This window comes from Lonchura striata, chromosome 8, assembly GCF_050655825.1.
Source record: "Lonchura striata isolate lonStrDom1 chromosome 8, ASM5065582v1, whole genome shotgun sequence".
NCBI classification, from domain to species: Eukaryota; Metazoa; Chordata; class Aves; order Passeriformes; family Estrildidae; genus Lonchura; species Lonchura striata.
The window spans coordinates 10,642,171-10,669,377 of record NC_140710.1 but is presented as its reverse complement, the minus strand read 5'-3'; the positions used below and the strand labels follow the sequence as shown (position 1 = coordinate 10,669,377).

At 47.1% G+C, this 27,207-nt stretch overlaps 1 protein-coding gene across 9 annotated transcripts in view; it reads left to right on the top strand.

Moving 5' to 3' along the window:
- The window catches only part of ST3GAL3 (ST3 beta-galactoside alpha-2,3-sialyltransferase 3), a 186,110-nt gene extending 159,169 nt beyond the window's left edge, over positions 1–26,941 (top strand). For 8 of the 9 annotated variants that reach the window (XM_085585744.1, XM_085585749.1, XM_085585746.1 and 5 more), the window contains 3 exons: positions 165–311; positions 10,275–10,421; positions 22,787–26,941. In XM_085585744.1, coding sequence (XP_085441870.1) covers positions 165–311; positions 10,275–10,421; positions 22,787–22,876 — 384 coding nt within the window. In that variant the 3' untranslated portion in view covers positions 22,877–26,941. Of the gene's footprint in view, positions 1–164; positions 312–5,422; positions 5,558–10,274; positions 10,422–22,786 lie in introns of those variants that run through there. The other variant, XR_014956868.1, reaches the window with a different exon arrangement.
- The last annotated feature ends 266 nt before the right edge of the window (positions 26,942–27,207 follow it).

The window sequence follows — 27,207 nt, the reverse complement described above, 5'->3', positions numbered from 1 at the left end:
GTGTCATAATACTGCCCTGTGGCAGTGAGCAGAGACAATGGGAACTGCTGCAGTAGTGCATTATAATATAATTTTAAAATAAAATATATCTGCTATATTTTGTATATAATTCTGTTTGTTGTTTTATCTTTCTTCTAAATTTTTGTTTCTGTTTTTGTTACCAGAGTGCGTCTGATGGCTTTTGGAAGTCAGTGGCAACCCGTGTCCCAAGGGAACCTCATGAGATACGTATCCTGAATCCCTACTTCATCCAGGAGGCAGCTTTCAGCTTCATTGGACTGCCTTTCAACAATGGCCTGATGGGCAGAGGGGTAGGTATGAAGCAAAGGGAGCAAAACCTCAGAGAAGGATGTGAGACCAAGCAGCAGAGGATGCTTACACTGTTATTTTTCCTTTGGGCCTCCACTGTTGGATATTGAAAGGGAAGGACTTTGGCTCTGTTACAGTGACAGCTCTCAAAATTCTTCAGACCCAGGCAAGAACCTTCCTGATCCAAGGATTTTGGGGGGGAACATCAACACAGCAGTGCCTTGAAAGCCACTGTGCAGCTGCACCCCAGACTGAGAGTAGAAGAGGGTAAAGGTTTGCTTTATGAGGCCCTTGGTAAGAAATTCTGGTCTTATCCCAACAAGTTTTGTACGTAAAAACTCACAAAAGAAAACAATGCAAATGACAGTTTTAGCTCATATTTATGAACAAAATTCCTTAATGCTCATTCTTGTACCTCTCACTCCCAGTACAGCTTTTTGGAATGTTAGTGTTGGAGTAGGTGGTGGCTTGGGTTTTCTGGATTATCTCACATTGCAACACTGTCCTCAGAACCTATTTATATTTGCTCTACGTAATATATCAACCATTAGAGTAAGTATTACTTGGGTGGGTAAGTTGCTCGTGTACACATGTGATATAGTTGTTGATAGAGACCACACGTGACATTTTTGGGCACATTAGCACAGCTGACAAACCCAGAGAGAAGCACTTTTGCTGGACAAGGTCTGCTTGGTCTGCCCCTGGCATTGTCCTTCCACTGCTGTCAGTGCAGGAGATTTGCTATGTCACAGCAGGGATTTGGACTACACAGAATAGTGCCTCATTTTCCGTGCTCTAACTGTGTCATGAAGACTTCTGGAATATTAGAAACTTTTGTTTTGTGCAAGTCAGATGGGTGGGTGCCTCAAGATTAGACATTTCCTTCTCGAAATGCAAAATGCAAGATGTGCAGACAGATTCGGCCACATGGAATGGGCCTTTTGAAAAATGCACTGCTGTGTTCAGGAGCTGTCATGGGATTCTGGGAACTCTGGATTTTTCTTCTGTGCACTGAAGGGATCTTATTGCAAATATTCCAGTCAGCTAGGAATTAACTTACTTCATCTCTCTGCATTCTCCAGAACTTACCCTTAGAACAATGTGGTCTTGATGTGTCTTCCATAAAATCAGGAGTGCTATCCCAATAAAGGACAAAAATAATCATACTTTTTTTTTTCCCCAATTTATTTTTATTTTTAAACACGTTATTTTAATACACAAGTTATTGCTTAAACTGAAAGGAGAAGAGAGAATCCGGAAATGAAAATGCTATGAGCTGAAGTTTATGAGGTTTTGATAGGTTGTTTAACACACATCAGATTGGGAAATGAAGGCATCTTAATTGAAACCTGATGTTTCACTTCACAAAAGTCTATTTGAGCATTTAAAAAAATAGTTTATGGTTGTTTAAGTCAAGAAGTGTTTGCCTCTGACCCCTAGTAGACTGTGTGAATTGTAGTTTATTCCACCAGATGGGACAACAAGAGCTCTGCAGGTGCCTGTGTGGGGCTGAGATGTCACTATAGCCTGGGCAGTCTGTGCAAGGACACTGATTCAGGGATTCTGTCAGCATCTCAAAACAGAGAGAGAGTTTCTGGCCTGTGGCTACAATTTTACTGCAAACATCAGCTATGGACTGCTGTCATGGAACTGCTGGGGCTTCACACTTCAGTGAATTCTGCTGCACCACTGCAAAGTTTAGAGCTTTGTTAAATGCAAAGGTTCCAACAGGAGCTATTGCTGTCAGGGTAAAGAGGGAAGAGTCTGAGTAAGGCTCTGGTGATAAAATTTTGCTACATTTTTTGCTCAGATTTTAAATGGGAGGAGTGGAAATCAGAGCCTGTAGACCAAGAATCCAGCTCTCACTGAAGATTTGTGAGTGATCCAGCCAGAGGAGTGGGGCAGCAAGGAGGATTGTTCCACATCGGTGTGACCCAGCAGCTGCACGGCTGCTTGGGTTGGGGTTGTGCTTCCACAATGAGAAACAGCCTGGAAAACTTTGCTCAAGAGAGAAGCATATGAACAGGCAAAAGGAAAATGCTGAGGACCAGTAAGCAAAAGCACAGCAAGCAGTGTATCCAGAGTTTCTCCTGGGAAATGGGGCTGGAGGCAGACGGGTGCCCCCATGCTGCAGCGTGCTGTGCTGTGTTGGGCAGGCTGCACACTGGAGGATCAAGGCTGGGGATGCCTTCATAATCAAGGCCAACACAAAATCCTCATAAAGAGCAGTAATATTCCACTCTCCTTTGGTTCTGATGTCTAAATAAACTTCAGTGCTTCTCTTGTACACCACATATGGTAACAATGTGCTGCCAATTAACTTTGTAATTTGGGGCTTTTCCAGCAAGGTTGAGCAGAGCTAGTGAAATAGTTTGGGGCTGATCTCAAAGCGTTTTTCCCAGGATTCAATAAAGGGTGAATGTAGTAACATCCTCTGCTTTGATAATATAATTTGGGCCAGATGATCCTGGAGTATAATAATGGGGTACAACTTAGATGTGCATTTTGATTGCACTCGTGACAGTGGTAGCCAAAAGCCTCAGCAAGGAGCAAAACTCACACCCACAATGAATAGTGATTTCTTTCTGGGACTGGTAAAGCTTTTTAGAAGTTTTCTTCAGTCCTGCTGGAGTCTTAAGAGTAGGAGAGCTGTTCCATACTGTATGTGGACTTCTGCTTCATGGGTTAAGCTGATCATATAGAACAAACTTCAAGCTCCTAGCAATCTCTGGTGGAAAATAATTGTTGATGCGTGGGTGCAAGGTTGGCTTTCTCACTAGCCAAGTGTGATTTTTGTTCAGGTGGAAGTTCTGTTTTTACAGATCTTTGGCTTGAAGCCAGACATCACTGGTATTGCAGCTGGTGGTTCAAGCTTGCAATAAGCACCCCTTACACTGCAGGCAGTTTACTGGGGGACAAGCATGAGCATCATCTCAGAGGTGTCACTGCTGGGTGCACAGACACCCCTAGGTGTCTGCTGTGCTGCCTTTGGCTGTGTAGTGAGTTGTCCTGTCCAGTCAGTAGCCCTCAGAGCCATGGGAACAGTGTCTTTCTGGCTCCTCTGGGAGCCCTGAGCCTGGTGTCAGGCAGAAAGGAGAACACTTCAGGTGACAGAAATTATCAGAAGTCTGAGGACTGCAGTGCAGACTGCAATGTTTGTTTCTCTCTCTGTGCTGGTGCTGTGCATCCATGGATTTGTTTATGATTTAACCCAATGCTTTAAGCCTTTTGTTTGTTCCTGTATTGGAAATGGTTGAATCTGTAAACTAAAAAGATAAAGCGTCCTTCTTTGGACTTCACCCAGCCTCAGCACTAAGCTGGTGAAGGAGGAGCCATGTGCAGGAGGTTACCAGGCTGATTCAGGCACCCAGCCATGGATTAGCACCTCTGCAGAGTGTTGACATCTCGGGGATTAACCTCTGAAGCTGGAGCGTTAGCACGTCCTGGCCACAGCTTCTAGTAGCTCTTAGATGTTTTTTCCTGTGGGCAGGCAGCCTTTCTGGAGGTGCCAGTGGGGATCCTTTGCTCCTTAGGCAATTTTCAGCTCCCTTGTCTCATCATCATGACCTTTTCTCTCATGAGCTGCCCAGGTGTCAGCAAACTTCGTCTCCTGGGCTGTTCTTACAGGACTGTGACTTTGTGAAGGCTGTATCTTGGAACCTGTTGGGTTTGTGAAGTAGAAGAGAGGTGGGGATGGCAGTAGCAGAACAGTGTTCCACTTAATCCTTTCCAGTTATGTGGTTCTCCCTTTTTTGCACCCTGATGGCATCTTCTAAGACAGGTAGAGGGACAGGTAAGGGGGCACTGCAGCTGCAGTCAGTTAAATGTAGAGACTTAGTGTTTGTAAAAGTAAAAAAAAAAAACTGTAAAGCTTTGGGTTTGCAAGGCAGCACATCTGCTTTGTGGGCTGGGCTGTTCCACCCATTGCCATTGCAGTGAATCAGTCCATGAGTTGCTGGGGAAGGGATGCTCAAACAAACTGGTGCTGGGGAGCAGGTAAATGCTCCATACCAGCCTCCTATTGGTACAAGCCCAGCCACCTGCTCCTGCTCATGAGAGATGCCAAGGAACTGAAGGGAGTTTTCTTCTCAGTGAAGAGCAGACCATGAACTCCCATTTAGCATGGGGTAAATGTGTATGTGCTTATCACAGAGCAGGTAGAGCATATTAAAGTCATGCGTTTGCTTGCCTTCTGTTAAGTCCTTATGTCCTTTAGAAATACTCCCTGCACTGCACAGGAATATGTTCTATGGAAAATGGTGAGTCAGAGCTTGTGCATCAGGTTAGATGTGGTCAAAAATACTTGGACTGGGCCTAGGTGTTGAGGAAGTCAGCAGGGAAGTGGCAGAAGGGAGCCTGCTAGGCTGTCCTGTCTTCAGCCACCAGCTGCTGGTCCTTCCCTTTGCTCAGTTGCAGACAGCCAGTCCTGCAGGCTCTGTCCCACTCACAGCCAGGGATAGCCAGGGAAGCTGAAGGAAGGGCACTGAGATGCTCTGCTGTGTCTTTTGAAGCCACTATTGCAGCTGTCTCTGTGCATGGGAGGTAGATCTAGGAGCAGCAGCGTGCTCCTGTGACAGAGACTGCTCCACAGAATGCCAGGCACTTGCCTACTCACAATGAATGATACTAAATTGCTTTCTATGCCATATTTCCACCTTTTTAGCTAAAGGAAACAAAGGGTAGGTTTGGGGTGTGTTCCAATGCAAACATAAAGAAACAAAAGTGGTAGTTCACGTTTGTTCACTATTATAGTTTTGTTCTGGATTTCTTTTGTTTTGAAAACTTCTTTGCTATTAGGTGATCAGGTCTGTGACTGATAAAACTAAGGTAAGAATTTTTCCCAGGTAAGCAATTTTTTTGATTTTTTTCTCAAATTATTTAATATAGTAGTCAAACCAATTTGAATATCCAGGTGCATTATTGTTTGTAGGGAGTTTATTCTTCAGTAACACTTACCCTTTTATTGAAAAAGGTAACAATTTGAATAGTCTGAACAATCCAATAAGTCTTGCCCTGAACTAAGTAAAATCCCATAAATAACTGGAATTCATTTAACATATTAAGGGAGTCAAATATTTCTAAAAACAGATTTACAGCAGTCATTTCCTTCCAGTCCAGCAGGCAGTGACACAGGAATGACCCGGGCATGAAATGAAAAGCAGCAAGAGCTTTTCACATGCACCAAGCAAAGAGCAGTTCCAGCCCTGGTTCAGTCACCAGCACTGGATCTTCAGCACAAGCCCACGAGGTAATGGTCAGCCTCAGCAGAGTCCAGAGGAGTTCCAGTGTTCATTTCTGTTGACTGACTTCTTTCCTTATGTGAGTAGAAGTCAGTCTTAAAAGCCTCTTCAGGGGGCAGAATGGAAGATGTCTTGAGGTGAAGTCTTTTGTCTTCTTGCTAGCAGCAGAGAACAGTGTAGGAGCAGTTAGGAGAACTTGTCCTGTGTCTATACTGCTAAAGGCATTTCTGGTCCCCTGACCTGGTGGAGCAAACTGGCTGTGTTTGCACTGCACTGCTGTGGTGCCTGACTCAGCACAAAACCAGAAATCTTTGCCTCTCCTGCCTTTACACTTTTCTCACCAGGATCCACCATGCATGTGCTCACCTTACCCATGGAGGACAGGTACCCCTGGAAGAAGCCATGCTCCAGAGGCTCAGGCAGGCTTTGCCCAGCACTGCTGTGGTGATCTGTCACTCACCACTGCTGTGTTTTCTGCTTCTGTTTGTCACATGGCCTTTCAGCTTCATCCCTGTCTCATCTGTCAGTCTGCTGTGTTCTCTCAAATGGGACCAAGCAAAGGGCTGATCTCTGGGGACCATTATGTTGGATATTACATTTTCCATATGTTTGGTCTTAGACAAACAGGCCAGGTTTGAAAATGTAGACTTTCAGTTCTGGACACATTATCCAGTGAGGTTGCTCTTGTAGTTGTTTATGGGTGCTGAAGGGGATGCTAAGTCTGGTACCTCCATGGGCCCCAGCCTGCACAGAAACCTTTGACATACAGCTTGCAAGGCCAAGCTCAACAATTGTGGCAGAGAACTGACAAGGGGAGAGGGCTGCCAATGATTTCTGGGCTTTGTCATTCCCAGCTCACTCTTCTTGCTGGGTACCAGTTCAGGTCAGAGACTCATCATGGCCACATCTGCAGCCGTGGTCATGTTGGACCTTTCCAGGTCTAACCTGCACTGGGCAGTCTCTGTGTGGCTGGGAGGCATCCTAAGAGGCTCCTGCCTTGGCACTGGCTGCTGTGGGGCTGTAGCTCTTCAACCATTTGGCTGAAAGCAGCACTGGTTGGTAATGCAGGAACACCCAAGCACACAGAGGGCCATGAGCAGGAAGACAGGCTTTGGACTGGTCTAACACTAGATTATTATTCCTGAGGCAAGATGGTAGAATTTGGGGGATTTTGTCTTAGCAAAAGCCTCAAATAACAAGAGGCCTGCTCAGTTGTTTGAGAGAGTTTTATTTTCATAACACAGGAGGTGTGGTGGTTGATTTGGTATGTCTTTGGGGCATGGCACAAGGGTGTGTGTGGAGAGATAGCACTGACACATTGTGCAGGGCATAGCAAGCCAGATTTGGCACTGCCATGTCCATGATACCTAACTTCTTTTGGAGTCACTTGTCCCCCAGTTTGCCCCATGGGTTGTATATGTTCCATTAGGTCCAGATTAGAGGTTAGCAGCTAATGAATTTATATGCACAATCAGGAGAGCTTGGAAGCTCTGTAGATGCAGCCAGGGAGTAGTTATAGCCACTTCCTCTCTAATAATGTGTCTCCTCTTATTTGCCACTTCTTTGCTAAGAGGAAAGGAGGGGAAAGCCTTTTCCCTTGGACCTTAGAGTGCTGCTCTGTTGCATTCTCTGCAGCACAGCCTGGGATATGTCCCTAGATCCTGCAAGGCATTGTCTTTCCCATGCCACAAGCTGGGCATGAGGCAGTGCTTTATTTTCAACTGGTGGCAGGAGTAGCAGAATCTCAGCAGGCTGCCATAGGAGAAGAGGACTCAGTTTCTGTAGCTTAAACCAAATGAAGACTAAAGTACTGTATTGACTTACTAATGACACTTAGTTAATAAACAATTATACCTTTTTTATAGTTTGGTTCAAGGCGGCTCCATTTTCTTCAAGACTGTCTAATTCCTCCATTACTGTTTAATCCCTCTGATGGTTACTTCTTTTTTAAAGAATATAAGGACTTTGGAGCAAGTGCCCAGTTACGTGTATGTGATCTGGGCACATGTGGGTGCACACACGTTTTGTTCTTCTCTTGGGCAGGTGCTGTCATCTGCAGCATTTATTATGGGTGGGTTCTGCAAGCACCCCTGTGCTGCCCTAATAGTTACTGTCCTCAGTGAATAGCAGGGGTGATCATTTTGACAGTATTTTCAAGAGGCACTTCTCTAGCCCACAGGATTCTGACTGCAGCCGTGAGATTGGGGCTGCATCTCACCACTGCAGGATGCACAATTCTGCCTTCAAGGGAAGCTACATATTAAGCTACAGCTACTGAGGTGTTGGAGGGTGCTAACATCAATAAAGCATAATTAAGAAATTATCATCAGATCATCAGTTTCCAGATGTGATTTTTAAGGTAATGCAAAACACTTTGCTAAGGACATCCTGTGAATTTCTGATAGTTATAGAGGCCAAATCAGATACATATACTACAGTTCAAGAGGTTAGGAAGGTAGGTAGTCTCTAGTATTTCAATAATTTTTGAGAGCAGAGCAGGTGGTACTAAGATATTGGCATATCAGGAACTACTGAAGAACAGAAGCAGATGAGAAAATTACCTCCTATCTATCCAAAAATATAATTGGATATATTATAGAAAGAATAAAGTCAGACAGATATTTGGCGACCAAACAAAAGTTCACTTTCGATTTCTGTCTACTGTTATTCTCCAAAAAGAGTATGCCTGAAAGAAAGTTTGGCAGTCCTCCCATAAGGTTGGGTAATGTGTTTAATTCTCTGTGGTTTGCAAGACTCACATTAGAAAGTTAGCTCTTAAATGTTAAATTGGCCAGTGAAATTCCCTCCAGGCAAAGACCCCACGTATCCCTTGAGCAGTACCGTGGGAATGGGCCCAGTGCAAGTGTGGGTGGTGTTAACACCATCATGCACCCAATGACGACACAGTCTCAAGGATGTAACCATTTACTCACTGTGTTTTGGACACTGTAACTACAGCTCTGCTGAGGGAAAGGGGTTTGTGGCACGTCTGCTTACCAGCTGATGCAATTCCAGTGACATACAAATGTCATCTCCTATGCAAAACATAAAGCTGAGAAATCAGAATTAATACTGTCATGTCTGGAAAGACAGGATGTTCTTGGATATTTTGAAATTTGGGGCAATGTTCTTATCCTTGCCTAATAAACTTTTTCCATTTTTTTTTTGAAACCCCTACTTGATATTTTTTGGCTACCAGTGAATTAACAGTTAACTAAAGTAACTAGAATAAAAACAGTATTATTTTTGTGAGTATCAATTGTAATGAAACGGTGAGAACAAAATTACTCTGCTGCTTTTCCCAACATCTAGAACTGGAACAGGAGGATGTAGGAAGATCTTGTCATTTCAGGTGTTCTCTGTTACTGTTGTGCTGCACATGTTTGAACTTAATGTCTCATTGATTTAGCCATAAGTAGTTTTTGCCTGTTTGTTTTCAGATTGGAATAATTCCAGTGCACTGTAGGGGAGTTCTACATAGCACACGAGTTGTGGTCCCAGCTCTGCACATCTCAGCTGGGATATGGGTAGGAATCTTTGTTTGGAAAACATTTTTCTTCAGACTGGTCAGGCAATCAGAAGTGAGCAAGGTCATGTGCCGACAAAAACCAGTTCCTTTGAATGAGAAGCAAAACCTCAAAACATTGTTCCCAACCTTTTTGAACATACAATAGTTTGCATTCAGGGTAAACCATTGTAAATGAAAAATATGAGAATGCAGCTGCTTTCTACATCTCAGTTAAGAGCTGTCACCCTTGGTGACTGTCTGAGCATGTCCTCTGAATTTGTGATATTTCCTATATGGCTGGTGTTGTATACTCTACAAATGAAGATGTGGGTGGATTTCTCAGCCTCTCCCTAGCCCCTGGGGCAATGTTGTCTCTGGATTTATCTGTCTAAAGGGGAGTTAGGAAAGTCAGTGAGCTAGGATTTTACACTGGGAACACTTTGCTGTCCCAGCAGAACACACAGGAGGAGTTATAGCTGTACAGCACAGCTGTCACAGTGCCAGAGCCCAGTGAAATGGGAAGGGCTAAGGCTGGACATCAGTGCAAATTGCAAGTTAGGAGATGGGAAAGGACAGTTGTGGTGTGCCCTGGATCGTACCACCCATCTCTGACTGGCTTCCCACTGCTCCTTGTTTTCCCAGTGTGTGGTTCTGAGGGAATGGCACAGGCCAGAGTGCCCCTCCACTGTCAAGGTGTCCCTGAGAAAGGAAGGGGTCTTGGAACACACTGCCTGGTCTCCTCCCCATCTCCCAGAGGTGTTTAACAACCTTAAACTGCATTTGCTGTCAGTGAAATAAGGTGTTTGTGCTGTTCCTTACTTTTGCTCTTGTATGGTGACCTGTTTGGGATAAGTATTTTACCTTAGCCTAGCTGGAAGCCAGTAATGTGCATTAACATTGGAATCCACTGTCTACATCTGTTTTAATTTCAGAAAGCTAATGTATCCACTGTGATTCATCCTCCAGATTGTCTGCTGCCCTGTTCTCAGGACAGCAAAGCTGTGGAAGAGGAATCTGACAATTTGCATTAATTTATTTACAAGTTGGGAGGCTATCAACCCTGCAAGCTGGCAGGTTGAATATAGCCAAATACCACATTCCTGATTTTCTGCTTAGTAGCAGCAGTGCCCCCATGAGCAGAGGCAATAAGAGGAAATTTTTGATTATAAAAATGGCAACCTGCTAATGACTTCCATTCCTGCTTTCTCTCCTCGCAGAACATCCCCACCTTGGGAAGCGTAGCAATAACCATGGCGCTGCACAACTGTGATGAGGTGGCAGTAGCTGGCTTTGGCTACGACATGAGTTCACCCAATGCACCCCTGCACTACTATGAGAACATCAAGATGTCTGCCATCAAAGAGGTAGGGAGCTCCTGCCAAGCACATCCTCCTCCCAAGCCCACTGGCCACCTCGACTCCAGAGCCTGTTTGTGATGTCAACTGACAGCTATCCCGTGTGGATCAAAACACAGCTCCACTCATGCATTTGCTTGTAAAATTCTAGACATTCTCCCAGGCTCAATGTACGTTAAAAATGGTTATTACTGCTGGGAAAGGTTCTCTGGAATGTGTATATAATGTAATTTCTTCTTTGAGTGGCAGGGAAAGGATTCACATAAATGTTAACTCAAGAAGTGTGAAAGGGAGCAGTTCTGCTCTGGGGTTGAAAAGATGTGCCCTTTCCTGCTTTTTGATCCACTGGATTGCTGTCTAATCCATAGGCTTCTTTTGTGAGCTGATCCCCTCCTCAGGCCCTGGGAAGCATGGGGAGGTGAGATCAGCCTGTGTACCTGAGCTCTCAGCTGACTGTTCAGCAGCACCTCACTGGTGCAAACACCACTGGGCTCTGTGGACACTGCTCGTTAAATACAGATCCACATTAAATACATTTTCTGCTACTATCACAGTGAGACAAGCAGCATTTTTGGAGGAACAAAAGCTCTCATATTGGTATAATGCAGCAGTATAGATACCATCAGGTCTGTCCATTTCCTGCACCAAACTAGAGTAAACTTGGACACTGGTCAAAGCTTCTATAGTGGGAAGGTTTGCTGCTTTTATGGGAGAGCTCCGTTTTTCCCAGCACAGATGTGACCCAGGTCTTTCTAAGATTGCTTCTCCCTCTTCACTGGGTGGGGAAACTTGCTCTATCCTACTCGACACTGTGAAAAGTTGTATTGTTCATGGACAGTAGCTGTTCTCCTGGCATCTGGCATTTGTTCACCTCAAGGACTTTACCACTGATTCAGACCAGGAGGGATGCTGGGAAGTTGTGTTTTTCCAAATCACAAGACTGTACGTGTCTTAGTACTCTCACAGGCTGCAGGCTGCATGACCCTAGGCAGACTGAGAGGAATTATAAATTGGTGATTAGTCAGCTTGAGAAATGAGAAGAGTGTCTAATTATCAGAGTAATGAGACTTTGAAGCATGAAGCTCTCAGCAGAGGCTAGGGGAACAGAGTTTAGAAAAAGGCTGTAAGGAGGTCCTCAACACCCAAGGGATTTGACATTGTGGTCGTGAGGTACCTTCTGGGTCTGTGGAGGTGGCAAGAGAATCTGCTTTGCTCAGTGGAGTAACCATGTATTTAATTAGTCCTTGCTGGGAAAATGAGTGCCTATTTGAGGATTTAAGGGTATGTCCAAAGAAGTGAATTGAATTGAGGTGATGTCCTGCTTATGAAATCCCTGAATGGAAAATAGCTAAGGAATATAATGTTTGCAGTAGTAGAGGAAGTATCACCATCTGCTTATAACCATTTCCAGAGACAGCACCCTGGGCTCCCCAGGCCCAGGTCTGAGGCAGTACAGCTGGTCCCTTACTCTTTCAGCAAAGAGATGGCTAGGCCAGAGTGAAAATAGCTAGATGCCTGAATCCAGCAGTGAGTACAGAGACTCTTCAAGGAAGTTTCAGGAAAAGCTTTTGGTGTCACAGTTTTCAGTGAATCAGCTGCCTTTGGTGGAGAATCGCTCTTGCCCAGTTGCTCCTCCTGTCTCATAAGGATGTCAGTCCCACAGTCAGCTTTTAGACATAGGGACACCCACAGCAGGTGTCCTTGCAGGCTTGTTTTACAGCCCAGTATGTGTCTCTGTCCTCAAGGACACCATTGGAACTGACAAGAATGAAGTCTTCTTGCTCTTCATCCTTACACAAATCAATAGGAAAATTTGGCAAAAAGAGTTGGATAACAGAGTCTCTGGTTGAAGTTGCAGGTCCACATCACTTGGATCTCTGATTTTGGAGGCCAGCACCCTAAATGGGATCCAAGGTCACTGGAAGGCTGGGGGAGGTCACTCTTGAGCATTGTATGTGGTCTCAGGAATAGACATTGTGTGGCACAGGACAGTTAGATGAGGATGAATGTGTGAAACCAGTGAAGTCTCCTAGAGAGAGCAGTTGGTGCCTGATTTGCCAGGCCTCTGCTCTCTGGAAGCCATCAGTCATCGTGTCCAGCATGTTCTGTACAGAGGTGAGGGAGTGTTGAAAAGTTCTGGTGAAGCCTCAGTAATTCAGATGTCAGTGGATTTGTTTCTGCAGCTGGGGCTGTGTTGAAAGCTCTGCAGCCCTGTGGAGCTGGTTCTAGGAAGAAGGTTCCTGTTCCACTTGAAGGCTGGTTACCTGATACATGTCTGCCCATCTAATCCTCACATCCTCATCCATGGGCTCCTCTTACATTTCACTGCCCTGGTACAAGAAAAGCCATCTGTTCCCAAGTATCAATATTTAATGCTCTTCCTGCCTCTGCCCCTCCCAATATAACAAATTGTTTGTGATATTGTGGAATGTGAAGAGCAAAGAGAGGATCACATTTCTTTCTCTCCTATTTAATATTAATAGTAGCTGGTAATTGTTACTCATCTGAGAGTGAAGTTGAAAGGTGAAGGACATAATAGCTGTGATGTGTCTTCTGCAGTTGCCTTCAAAGAATGCAGAAATAGAGATTTGCCTCACTCTAGACTGAAAGCACCTGCTTGATGGAAGACTTGCATGCAGCTTGCAAATTGGGAGGCTGGCCTGCACTGGCACCTTGTGTCAAACCTTGCCCTTGGTATTAGGGAAAGAAGACTGACCCAGAGCCAAGCTCCATCAAGGATTTGTCTGTTCCATCTGCACTGACACTCAAAGGTCCAAGAGCATCCACAGGATTTTTCTCAGTGTTACTTTGGACCTCTGGGATTGTGTCCAGGCCTGGTTCTTCCTGGCCCTCCTTTACATTTCAGCCTCTAAAGGAGCCACTAAAGCAGGCTATACCTTGAAATTATGCAAGTATCATCTTTGTCCTCTGCATGGGTCCTGCAGACCCACGGAGGCTGGAGTGTTCATTCCTGGGCAGGGGAATGGAACAGATCTACATAGCTTAATTTGCTTAATATAGCATCATCACAGTACTGAAATAATTGCAATGGGATACAACTGTTCCACCACAATGAACATCCCAGGTAGGAACCCCTGCCAGGGGGTTTGACCAGGCTTTGGTGGGGCAGAACCTCTATTTCTGAAGTTCAAATCTCTTCAATGACTGCCAAGTCCCTCCAGCCTGAATGTCTGAAAATCTTCAGTGTTTAAGCTTAGAGAGCAGCTGCAGGGAAGCACTCCAGCTCCACCCTGAAAACATCACTGTCTTTACAGAGGAAATGTAAACACCAGCAGTGTCCTGGGCCTGGAGATGCCACACATGTGTGTGTGGATTGTGGGAGCCTGTTGGGTAATATCCTTCTAGCCCCTTCCCTTACTTGGTATCTGCAGGGGAAATGAGCCTGCTGGTGAGCAGGAGTCCTCTCAGCAAGGTGTGTCACTGATTTACACTTGAGGCTGCTTAACATCTCTCTGGACACCCTTGAAAACCTGTGAGTCATCTCCAAGGAATTTGTTCTGATTATATAAAAAAAGCCAGCAAAATGCACTCACTTGCTCACAGCTGGGTGGAGATACCTCTCCCATGCCAAGACTGAGGTGATAAAATCTCTGTGGAAATGAATCTGATTTTTCCTGTTGCTCTGTGGCACTGGCAGCTGAATTTCCAAAAGGAGAAACAGGCATACCCAGTCAATAGTTTATCTCAGCCTATGCTTTTCCCACAGGAGTAAAAGCTCTCAAGGTCCAAGATTGTGCTGCTACTGCTACCATAGAAGCCAGCTGCCTGCACTGAGTCTTCTAGGATCTCCAACTCCTGAGGGCTGAGCAGGCATTTCCTGCCCCAGAAGAAAAGGCTCTGCAAGGAGGGAGATGCATGGAGCTTGATCATTGTTAGCAGTCAAGAAGTGTATGATCTTGGGACTGTTCAGTAGTATGGCTGCAAACATGTATGGATTTTCCTGTACTTGGGAACGCTTGTCAGAGTTAATTTCTCCAGTTTAGTACTGGATAGCTTCTTTACCCTCTCTCCTGGGTAGCTCAGTGTACTCTGGCCAGGGTATGTTCAGTCAGAGCTGGTGGAAGAGACCCTTTTCTGTTCCTCAGTGTGCTCTGGAGAGCTGGAAGCACACTGGGGTGGTGCTTTCAATTTCAGGTGTGAGCTGGAAGATCAATGCAATTGAAGCTGTACCTCAAGGCCAGTTCTTCTGTCCAGCACCTTCTCCCCTGCTCTCTCAACTGCTCCCCATCATGGCTGGTGTGCAGACTGCTGGCCTGCACTTCAGCAGGAGATTTTTGGGTGGTGTCAAGACAAACTTTGTCTTCTGATCTGTTACTGGGACTCCACTGCCCAATAGACCCACTGCTGCTGTATAAACTCTTATATGAGTGAGTTTTTAGCTCCTATCCCATCTCTTTGTTCTAGCTTACAAAATGCAGAATGTCCAAGTGTGTCAACTCTGTTCAGTTGCTATTTTCCCTATTCCAAATAACTTTGCAACAGATTTGTCCCTTGCCTGCTTCCATGAATACTGTACAAAAAATTGAGTCTGCCAAGGTGTCTGCTCACTTGTTTCTGTTTTCATGGCAATTAATCTATCGGAGCTGGATTTTCATATACTTTATTGTGTTTTTATGTCTTGCTCAGGTCCTGTAATGCTTCCTGTCCAAGCGCTCCATAAAAATGTATTTTTATCACAGGTCACTGTCTTCTATTAATGTAGAAGTGTCAGACCCACTGGGAACATAGCGAAGGAAATGTGGAAATGGTGGCAAGGAAAAAGAATAATTTTAAAATAGAGTGAAATAGAAATTATTTAAGGATGGGAAAGTGACTGTTTAGAATAGTAAAAACAGATCCATAAGGAGCTTATGAAACAGAGAGAGCAGGGGGCTGTGCTAAATCATGGGAAAGAAGCACAGGACAGGCTCCCAGCATCCCTCCTCCATGTGCTCTGCCCCAGCACACAGTCTTCCCAAGCCTCATGATCAGAGGTGAGCTTCTATCCCCCAGTCATTTCTTGCAGGGGCAAGAATGTGAGCAAGGAGTTACCTCAGGAGCCACACAGGGAACATCCTGGGCTGTCTTCTCAGCAGCTGGCTGCAGACTGCCTCACACACTTATGAGTGGTAAAAAGGGCAATTCATGGTTAAAAGCCATCCTTGCTCATCCAGAGCCTGTCTGCAGTATTTGTGTCCCAATGGAGCTGCTGGCGGGTCTCCTTTTTACTGGAGAAGCAGGTCAAGCACCAGCACCGCTGTTGGAGGTGTCAACTCCTTTGATACAGCTGTGCCCAGCACCTCAGTGACTCATTGCCTGACCTGAGGGGGAGGTGGTGTGGCAGCCTTTGATGGCTTCTTTCTGATCACTGGCCCCTTCCCCAGCAGGTCTTTGTGGGATGCTGAGGACACCATCTTGTAACACTTCTCATTCAGCCTGTGTAAGGGCTGTCACAAGGGCCAGGGGAGGTGGCCTGCAGCATGCAGTGACACACAGCTTTGTCTCTGTCTCTCCCCGACAGCAGCTACCTCTCAGAATAATCCGCAAACATCGAGTTTGGAGTCTTGAACCATAAAGGCACAAACAATAGTGCTTTATCATCATCTGGGCTCTCTCTGTGAAGCCGCCTTTTGCATTTTAAATCAACACAAGTTGCTTGGGAGGGGGTGGTAGGGCTGCTTCAGGCTTCCAAGTACCTTAAAGTTTGTGGTAGCCAACAAGAAGAACAAAACTCCTTTGAAAGCCGGGCAGATGTCTGGCGTGGTGATTTATAGACTGAAAACATGGCTATTGGAGCCTGGCTGATGAATTGTGATTGCAGTACAAGGAGTGGTGCAGACTGAAATGGAGGTCAGCTTTTGAGGGGGAGGTTAGGGGCTGGGGCAGGGGCAGCTCTGAAAGGGCAGTGCTTTTTCTTGGGGCCGGCAGTGATGACTGATGAAGTTTATACATTTTTGTCTTTGTTTAAAAGCCACCTGTTTGACAGCGTTGGGGCTGTGCAAAGGCCTCACATGCTGTTCCTGTGCATAAGGACTGTGTGTCTGTATAACAGAAATCTGGACAAGAGTTGGAATAGCAGCCCTGACCAGAGCACAGGTATTGCATCGTTCAGGACAGAAGTACTGTGACACTCAGGGTATCACTGTGCACTAAGAACAGCAAGGAAGGTACGGCTGTAGAGTGGACAAAAATAGAATTAGGGTTTGGACAAGATCTCTGTAGGAGAAGGCAGTAAAATATCTACAGAGGTGGGTTAGAGCCCAGCTGCTGACCCAGCATTGAACACAGATGTCTGTGGGTGCTGGGTGCCCCCAGAAATGGCACAGTGATGGATGTACGGCAGGATTGTCAAAAGGAGAGGAATACCTGTGCCAGGTATTCCCAGACACAGTGGCTGGCACAGCTCTTCTCACCAGCTAGGAGGGCACAAGAAGAGCTGTGGGCCTTTCACAGCTGTTTTTAGCGTGTATGAAGACCTTGCAGAGGGGCATTTTAGGAAATAGCTTTGATCAAGTGCCTTCATGGTTAAATTAAATGGAAAGTCAACAGGAGGGATGATATAACTCAGATTTTGCTCCTAAAAGCAGGGAGCTTGATAAACAGGGCTGTATATAGACTCAGCAGTGGTGGCAGGGTGCTCAGTGGAATTGGGTCATGCATGCAGACTCTGACCTCTGAATTTAGGCCTAGCCTTGGAGAATGGGCTAATAAAAGCAGATTTGCTGAAGAGTTCATGGACTCTTTGTAGGCTTGAAGTCTTGTTTGTGAAAGTACAGTAATTATCTGTGATTCCTATTTGCAGCAAGGGGAAAACTGGCGGAAAAAGGCTGTAAGTATAACTTCATAAACAATTGCTTCAAAATGGTGTGAGAAGTAATAGAGGAGTGAGGGAGAGCATCAAAAGACTTCACTCCTGATGGCTGCAAGGGACAGAGATAAAGTAGAAACTGGCAAAAGTCAAGTTCAATTAGATGCTGCAAATGAAAATTAGCAAATACTGAACAGTGTCACTGACAAACAATTAATAAGGAAGCAAGGAAAGAATTATCAGGGCTGACATCCAGGGAGGTGAAGGAAGCAGAAGGATTAAAGTAGGAACCACATGAAAAAATATATATATTACCGCTATCAGGATGATATGATGAACGTGAGGTAAAGGGTCACTTATGGTGAGAAGTTTACAGAAAATGAAAATTACTGGGTCAGCACTGAAAGGCAAAAGCTCTTGAAGCTAATGCAGTAGGTGTGAGAGCCCAAGAGATCTTTCTTCCACTTTGAGCCAGTTAAGCTGCAAGTCCAGAGGAAAAGGTCCACAATAAATCTGTCAAGTTCCACAGGATTAGCTTGTAGTGGATATAATACCTATTTTTCCTTTTTTTTTTTTTTTTTTTTTTTTGGTGGTGGGAGTGGGTATGGGAGCAAGTCAAGGAAAATAATCCTGTCAAATTCAGAACTCTTAAACCAACCTCAGAGGTACTATTCAGAACTTCAGAGCAGAGTTTAAATGAGAGAATAAATAAATCCTGAAAGCAAACACAACATGGATTTACCAAAGGCAGGCTACAAAAACTAATTTAATATCTTTATTTGATTAAAAAGAAAATCATTCTTGGGACAGAGGAAGTGTAGCAATCCCGCCTGTCAGAAATTCAGTTAAGCGTTCAATCCTGTGCCTTGTGAGATGTTATTATTAGTTAAGCTTCAGAAGCCAAGGTTTGGTGCAACACCTGTACATGAATAGTCTCTCTAAGAGAGAACACAAAAAGCAGCACTGAATGAACAGCTGGGAGTTCCTCTGCAGGAGGTCATGTTTAGTGTTTGCTTTAATTATTTTTGGCACAGAAGGCAATGGTGTGCAAGCGGAATTTGTGATGAGACAAAACCAGGTGTGGTCAATACAAGGGAGGATCAAAATACCATCCAGGAAGGCCATGAGCACCTTGAGAACAGAATTGAATTGGATGACATGAAACCTAAGAGTATGAATGGAAGGTCATGCTATTTGGGGCAATAACAGACATTTTGACTCTAATCTGGGATATCATTATTTGGCAATGGCAGAGGAGGAAAGTGCATAGATAGGTACAAATTATTCACAGAATAATTCAGGCTGCCAGAGTGTTACTGGGGGAAAAAAAGACAAATAGAACTCTGGAAAGACTAGAGGAAAGGAGTTCTTGTCAAGTGAGGGAATTTCCTCTGAGACACTGGTGAGCCTTTTTTCCTAGCTTATGAGAAGTAAATCTGGAGTAAATAGGGGCAGAGGGAGCTCCTATAATTCTGTGATCCAGTTTTCATGGTGTTCAAGAACCGTTTGTTTTGGTAGAAGAAAGATGTTTCTTGTTTAACTTGGTAAAATGAAGACTGGAAAGAAATACAGTTTCTCTGTGTGCATGTGTGTGTTAAGAGTAAGCAAGAGCAAAAACAGCTGTTTGAAATTTAAAGTTGATGTAAGAATGACTGGGCATAAAGGAACTGTGAGTAAATCCCCTAAAAAAGAAGATGAGGGTGCCCAGCCATCCCTTTTGTTTCAGTATGCGTAAATCCCAAGCGGTTTCAAGCAGAGTGGGGCAGTCTGATGATGAAAATTATGCAGTTCTAGAGACAAGGCAGTGAAGGTTAAAGACAAAGATAAATTAGCACTGGTGGGGACTGGAAACCCACTGCTGCCAGTGAAGTAGCACTTCTTGCTCCGCTCTGGTTTCTCTGCAGGTTTTCATGGAGAAGTGCTGCTGACATGCAGAAATACAGAGGATGTAACAGAACTGAGAAAACTCCTTCTGTACAACTTGCTGTTTTTCTTGAATGCATTCCTCATTGACTCACTCTCCCTAATTTAGTGTTCCTGTATTTAAATTGCAGCATGCTTGATAAGACTAATGTTGTCTGAAGCTGAGGCATTCCCCGACTGTAATTGATTACAGACAGGGAGCTTACCTTCCTCCTGGGTTTGCCTCTGAAACATTTGCTTAGGCTTAAAATATTCTACTTGGCTTTTCTTGAAGCGACAGATGATGTTTTGTGCTTCTTTGTGGAATTGTCAAGATAAAAAGGATAGGTGGTTTGGGGCTGCTGCATTTGCATAACCCTGAAAGGTGGCTTTAACTGATGATAAATTCTCCTCTAATAACTGTGACCAAGCACTCAGAGCCACTGCCACCTCCCTGGGATAAACAGCCATAACAGTGCTGTCAGAGTAATTCTGTGCTCTCTGCTTTGCTCTCCACTGGAAAAAGCAAACGTCCTCTACCCAGAGACAGCCCCAAAGCACAGGAAATCCTAGCCTGATCCCTGGAGAACAAGAAGGGATCTGGAACCTCCTGGGATGTTCCTGTTGGAACTTTCAAAGTTCATTGCTCTAACCATGGGCTCAGGCAAGCAGCCTGTTTGACTCCACAAGTGGAAGCTGCATTGGATGCGAGCAGCAGAGGAGAGAGAGGACAGAGCCAGTCTGCCAGCTTGCAGCAATGGTGGTGATATGCAGGGACAGGAAGGTGGAGGTGACAGTAAATGCTCCAAACTGTTCCATCACTGTCTTTGAGGTGCAGATTGACAAGAAAGGAGTTGGAGTTTTCTGCTGGCACTGTGTGCTATTTGAGGTGCATACCCATGGTGCTATTTGAGGTGTATACACCCTGAAACCTTCTGGTGTTTAGGGTGTATTTTGTTGCCTTTTCCTGTCAGAGCAATGGGACTGAGGTGCCTGCTTTCCTGTCAGTTTTGAGAAAACTGCTCTGGCTCTTGTCCCCACTTCCGCTGCTAGTGCTGGAATGCAGCTTCCTTGGTCTGATCAGCTCGGTCTGTCAGTGGGATGAGTGAGTCCCTCTCCTGTAATCAGTAACCGGAGCTGGTGTTGAAGACATGCCTCATCCCTCCTGCCCATGCTGCTGTCGGGCGATGGGGGAGCAGCACTGCACTGAGTGCCCTGATGTGCTCTTTGGGAGGGATGAAAGCGTGTTCTCACGAGGGAAACTCTTCCTCTGTGGGCTTACATTAACCACAAAACATTAGAGAGTACTGATGTGGACATCACTACGATCCATGGATCAGGTGGGAGGCTGAATTGCCTTTCGTGTGACTGTCTGCTTGTGAAAAGCAGTTAGTGGCAGTGCCTGGGGTATAAAACAGCCTGGGTGCTGAACAACCACAGGTTGGTAGGTCTTGCCAGCAGCTTTGCAGTGAGTGCTGGAGCCAGACCTAGCTGTAATGTGAGAGACTGCAATTGTATCACCCAAAGTTTTGCTATCTACCTCCTGAGCTTAAATTCCTGCTCCACTTGTACTTTTCACAGAGTAGATTTTCTCCTGCCATCAGATAAGGCGCTTGCACATGGCCTGAGGTGGCATTTTAGGTGGTTTGAGTTTGCCTACAAGTGGCAGACTCCCAGTTCATCTGTACAAAAAACACAAACACGAATGGTTGTCCTGGCCGAAACCAGCTGGCTTCTCATACAGAGTGATGAGGCTGAAAGGCGTGGAGGACAGCTCAGATTGTGCTATGAGGTATCCTGGTGCTCCAGGCAGGTTTCAACAACAAACCCAGCCAGATGCAGGTGAATGCACTGAGACTTGGTGTCCCAGGGTGGCCTCTGTGCCCGCAGGCAGTGCTCACTCACTCAGCTGCCTCTGCTGGGCTGAGCCTTCCTAGCAAGGGGCTGTGTTGGCAGAAGTGACACTGCTGCATGGCATGGGCCAGGCTCGGGGCCCCCAGCTGACATGCCACATGTGGAACTGTTTCCAGCACTTTGGGGGATCCTGGCTCTCTGGCTCCAATGCATGCTCAGCCCTGCTCTCCCAGCCCTCTCTGTGCCACCATTGTTCCCACTGCTCCTTCTGGAACTGATGCTTTTTTGCTTTCACAAGCCTTTGTAACCCTTATTCCCAGTGCCACTTGTCAGCTTCTGGTTTTATGTTAGCTGAAGCCAAGCACTGAGTTGTTTCAGGGCAGCATCTTTTCAGTTTAGAGATTGGGACTTATGCATTTCCAAGGTCCCAAAGAGCACCAGCACAGTTTTCCATGTGTGGTCCTGTTCCCAGTAGTGGTGTAGCCTTTCCAGTGTTCAGGTAACAGTGTCACTGGAGCAGAGGAAGTTAAATACTTCTTTGGAACACAGATTACAAGGCAATACCTGCCTGAAGTTTCTTTAGCAGTTTTAACTGTTGTCATTCCTGTGCACTGAGAGGATGGAAGTGGCTTGTAAATGCACAGTAGTAGCAAGAAAGGTATTTCCAAAATGTTCTGGAGATCTAGAGAGTGCCTTGAACCTCTTGACAGCCCACCGTGTGCATGTCATTCCTGGGCTGTCAGTGCCACACGGCAGTCATGGCTGAGAGCTGCTTGTCCCAGCCAGGATAAGCAGGATGACAGGAGAGCCAGAGGCACACTGTGCAGGATGTATACAACCAGTGCCTTGCAGGCAAGGTGCCCCTGGTTTGGCAGTGGGTAAACTGGATTTCAATACCTGTGACAGAGTGCCCTCAGTGTGCTCATGGGGCTAATGCCTTGGTGGTTTGAGGTCATTTCAGGGAGGCTCCTGTAGAGTGATTTTGTCATTGTCCACATTGTGTTTAGAGTTCATATTACCTGCTGACCAGAGCACTGTGCCAAAATCATGTACTGTGATTCTTGTCCTGTTGGGAGATTTTGGGGAAAGTTGCTTTTCCCTTTTCTGCCTTAGGCTTCAGGGAGTGGCAAACCACTTCCTGCTTTCATTAAGTGCTTCAATAGTCCCAGCACAGCAAGTGATGGCAGATGCTATGATCCCAGCTCAAGCCTGCTGCACGGAACACATCTGGGTGGGCTGACACCAGCTATAGCAATCGCTGCTCTGAAGTGCCTGCTGTGAGATGTGGCCCTTTCACCCTCACATTGTATTAGTGTAGCCTTTAACATGCAATTTCCCCTCGATAGAGCTAGCAGAAGGAAGAGTCAGCTTTGATGGGGATGGTCTTGTGGTGTTTCAGCTGCATGTACCCCCATGCCCTGCCATGGCCTGGAAGGGTGCTGTGTGGGGTGGGTAGATGTCCTGCCATTGTGTCCCCTGCCAGCTCTGTTCCCTGGCATAGACCATCACCAGTGCTGTGCTGTTGGACTCCTGTGTGCAGTAGTTTGGAAGGGCACATCTGCCCAAGGAATCTGGATTGCCCAGATCTCACCATGCCAAAAAACTTCCCCCAGCCCACGGGGAAACCTTGTTCCTCAGGTACACGGGTCTGACCCTGTTGTGTCAGCTTTACATAAAAGAAGGTCCTTAGTTTGCAAGGGCTGTTGTGATCTACAGCAGGATCTGTGTCACTGACAGTCTCCCAAGCATGAGGGACAGGAACATGCTTGGCCAGGGTAGTTGCTGACCAGTCTCTCTCATTTTCTTCCAGTCCTGGACGCACAACATCCAGCGGGAGAAGGAATTTCTGAGAAAGCTGGTGAAAGCCCGAGTCATCACTGACCTAACCAGTGGGATCTGAGTGGCTGCAGCCACTGCGTCCAAGAGAAGAGACAAAGACACACTACAGCTCTGGGAGCAGGCACTGGCAGCCCCCTGCAAGAATCCCACCTCACTGAAGACACCCAGAGATGCTCAGGTGCTCTGGGAAAACCCTCTTGCATTGCCAGTCTGCACGAGGGTTACATCTCCCACCTCCAGGCCTAGAGCTGGCAGGAGGTGGGCAAGGGGCTGAGTGGACAGTTCTTGAACTCTGCATCGCAGACAGATCTTCTGCATCCTGAATTAGACAGGAAAGACTCAGGAGAGAGAAGAAAAGTTTGTGAATAAAATGATTAGTGCCAAATGGGAGGTGATGCTGCCCCAAGGCAGCAAAGCCTGAATGTACAAAGTATTATTTTTTAAAAGACTGCTGGAACCATACTAGAAATACCAAGGTACAAGGCAAAGTCTGCTTGCGCACAGCCCTGCGAAAAACCTGGCCTCTTCATGCTCCATCTGCATTGTCACCAGCCTCTGACCTTTCCCCAGGAAAACAAATCCATCCAAAACTTCAATGTCATTGGTGCTGCTATGATTTGAAGGGAGAATAATGGCTTCCTCTCATTCTCCACTTGGAGCTTCTGGATGGAGATGAACATGGGTTTGTTTTTCTACATTTTTCCTCACATCCTCCACAGAGGCAGCAACAGCAGCCACTGACTTGGCTGTGTTTTCCATAGCCATTTGCTCTGCCTCTGCCCTGACCCCGAGGTGAAGCGGGGAGCCAGTGGCTTTCTCCACCTACAGCAGACCCTCCCCACCTTCCTGCCTGTCACGATGCAGGGGAGCCTGCCCCGTTGTGCTCAAGGCTTTCAGGCCTCTTGGTTTGTGCCTGCTGTGCAGGGCCCCTGAAGAGTCTGTGCAGACTTGTGTCACTGTTTCTGGACAGCATCTCGCTTTGGTTTTGTGTGGGAGGGGAGTAATTTATTCTTTGCAAGGAGGTCAGATCTTGAGCAGAGATCTCAAGCTTTACAGTTTGAGAGCAGACTGCTGAAGATGTTTGTTTTACGTTCCAGACTCAATCATGTTCCCTATTTAAGCGACGTGTGACCTCAATGATGATGGAACCTGATGGGAACTCTCACCCTCTGCTTGGACCCTGCTCACTCCATTTCCAAGCTCCTCCCATGCTGCTCTAGCACTGCTGCTCCTCCTGCTCTCAGGAGCACGTCCTTCCTTTGCCCACTTGGTCCCAAGATGCACTATTTGCACATTTGATTTGTATACGTATTTCAGAGGAGCTGGAATAAACTGATCAACGTGGCCAAGTGCAAGGGCAACAGGGTGGTCTCATCCACCTGAAGAGCATGGGCAGGAGGGAGGTAGCCAAGGGAATGAGCAGTTACATGTGAAAAGTGGCTCCTGTGCTCTCCTAGCCTGGAGCAGGCTGGAGTGCACCCACAGGCACTGTCCCAGTGCCTGGGTGTCAAGGCACTGGTACACAGCCAGCTGGTGCTGGGGTCAGTAGAGTGGGATCCCAGAGGGGTGTGGGTTGGGCTCAGGGTTCTGGCACTGTGTCTGACACAGCCCAAGGATTGCAGTCTGCCTTGCTCTGGGCTGAAGGGAGCATGGCCTGGAATGGGCAAGGAATGCTCAGAGCAGGGCTCGCATGGCCCCCCTAGAGCAGCTCTGCACCTTGCAGGGACTGTGGCTTTGGACCTGAGACCTTCAAGGGGGTGTGCAGGAGGGGCAGGCAGTGACCCAGGCCTGGGGCAGACGAGCAAACTGTACAGAATGGTTTGAGACCAGGCTGCAGGCAGAGGCAGCTCCCAGGACATGGCACTGACTGCTGCTTACAGACTGGTGTGGGATGCCTCCCTCAGGAGCAGGCAGGGGAGCCAAGGAGCTGCTCAGGGGCAAGTCCTGCCCAGCTTCTTGTAGTGGCTGCTGTTCCCCTTGTCATCTACCAGCTCAAAGATCCTGCTTTTGGGCTGCAGAAGGCATGCTAGGAGGCTCTCCTTCCCTTTACCCTTCCCATGTCTCATCCCCACTGCTCTGGCCTCCCAGCCAGGCAGTCCCTGTTCCCCAGGGACATGCCTCCTTTCAGAGTGCTCTGAGAGGTTTGCAGCCTGTTTTTGAGCATATGCTGTGGCAGATACTCCTTTTAAGTATCTCCCATTTTGTTTTTCCTTCTTGAGGACTCCATGGGACTGAATTTCCATGGCTCTCACCAGGTAACTCTTTCTTTGCAGTTCCTGGGTGTCAGCCTGGAATTGGGACCATCTTCTGCTGAGTCCCAGCCATGCTGGCAGTGGGAATGCTTGGTCTGGTCTGGCTGAGGTTGTGGCTGGGAAGGGTTGACATCCACTTTCTCTCTTGGTGCTTTAACCAGCTGCCATGAGAGCCTAGGGCTGTATCCATGGGCTGCAGTGAGCTGAGATGGCAGAGTGGGCAGCTGCATCCCGAAGGAGGAGGGAAGAGCCTTTGGTGTCTCTGCTGGGACCCCCACAGAGGATTGTTCAATTGGTTTATTGAACACTACAAAGCTCCAAGACACTTTTATCTTCCAGCTCATTGGCTCCAGGTCCAAGGACACAGCATGGCCACTGCTCAACCTTCCCTGTCATCCCAGCTCTCCACCACAGCCATGAACAGGTCCTGATGGGAAGTTTCCCCTACAGACCAGGGAGGTGATTCCAAGCCCTTCCCTCCACCTTGACAGGCATCTCCAGGCAGAAGAGCCCAAGTGGAATAGATGAGTGCATGTCCCAGCGTGACTGCGGTGGGTCAGGACCACCTGCACGTAGAAGGAAAGAGTGTTTGGGGACCAAGACTCTCCTCTAGCTCACTGACACCACAGAGCAGCCCATGACAAGGTGATGGGGCTCCAGCTCCAGGAGCAGGGCACAGCACTGGGTTTTGCTCCTGGGTGTCATTCTTTTGGCTGCCTCCTCATGTGCACCTGCAGCCACCTCCCGCCCTCGAAACGCTGCAGTCCCAGCAGCTCGGAGCGGTGCTCGCGGGTCAGAGCAGGGTCAGTGGGACGGATGTGAGTCCTGGCCTCTCCCTCGCAGTGACTCACCTTGTCAGATCGGAAGGGAGAGCCCAGGGGAATTCTCTACAGCCTAAATATAGAGCGGGGTTGCCTGGTGCCTCTGATGCGCTTTGGTGCAGAAAGGCCACTCAGGTGGCAGGGAACCTGCCTGGAGACAGCCCAGAGAAACACAGGGAGATCAGGGGCCAGTGACCACAGTGGGTTTTGCTCCAGCTAGTGCAGAGAGCAGGTCTGGGGAGCTGCAGGGCAACCTGCATGTGCTGCTCTGGAGGACAGGAGGTGCCGGAGAGTTCTGCTGCTGTGCTGACCACACCATGAGCTGCTTGTGCATTTGTGTCAGTGCTCACCATGCTGGCGCTGGGCTCCCACCGCCAGCTCACCCGGTTAGGCCTGGCCGTGCTGTGGCCTTGAGCTCACACGTGCCAAAGGTAAGCACCATGGCCAGGTACACGATGCAGCAGTGGGATTCAGCCCAACATTCCTCATCCCAGCATCTCTGGGCTTCCAGTGTCTCCTTCCTTTGAGGGAGAAGTGGAGAGGCCCTGCCTGGCCATGCTGTACTACCCCTCAGTGTGAGCACTGCTGGGAGCAGGGGAAGGTGTCAGGACAGGGCTGTCTGTGTCAAATGGATGCAGTTGAGCTGGGTGTGGGCAGAACTGGACATGGGCAAGAGCTTCCAGAGTGTTTGGCAGGGAGGCAGCCACCACGCCGAGCTCCGTGGGCACCAGTGTGGTGTGTGCTCTCGGTCACTCGCAGTATTAGAGATGTGTCCTTCAGTGCAGGAGCCCCTTTGGGGCCACAGCCCAGCCCCTTGGGCTCTGGCTCCTTGCACAGCCTGCACAGGATCTCGAAAAGGCCAGTGCATTCGCCGGTACTGTACCAAGCCAAGATGCAAGAACTCAATGAGTTTTTAAAATTAGTTTTAGTTTCTGCATTTTTTTTTAATTTTCCCTCTAGGCAGGGAGGGTAAGAGTCTTGCAGGCTCCTCCAAGCCGGCTTATGGCACGTCAATTCAGTCATATCACAGAAGCAATAAAGCTATCAAACAAGCTTGGCTGGCCTCTTTCTTCTGCTGCCTCGGGCCTTTTTTATGGGAGGCAGAGGGATTTCCCTGGTTGGGCTGTCCCCTGCCTGGTTTCACTGCTGGCTCCTCTAGAACAGTAATCCAGCTACCAAGAGTTGCAGCTAGCCAGTGCCACTGGCCTGGTGCTGGGAACAGGAGAGGCTGTGCTTCTCCTTGCAGGTGACTTTGAAGGTTGGGAGAGGGGATTGCAGGTTGGGTTAATTTAGTGCCTTCCATTTAAGGTTGGAAGGCA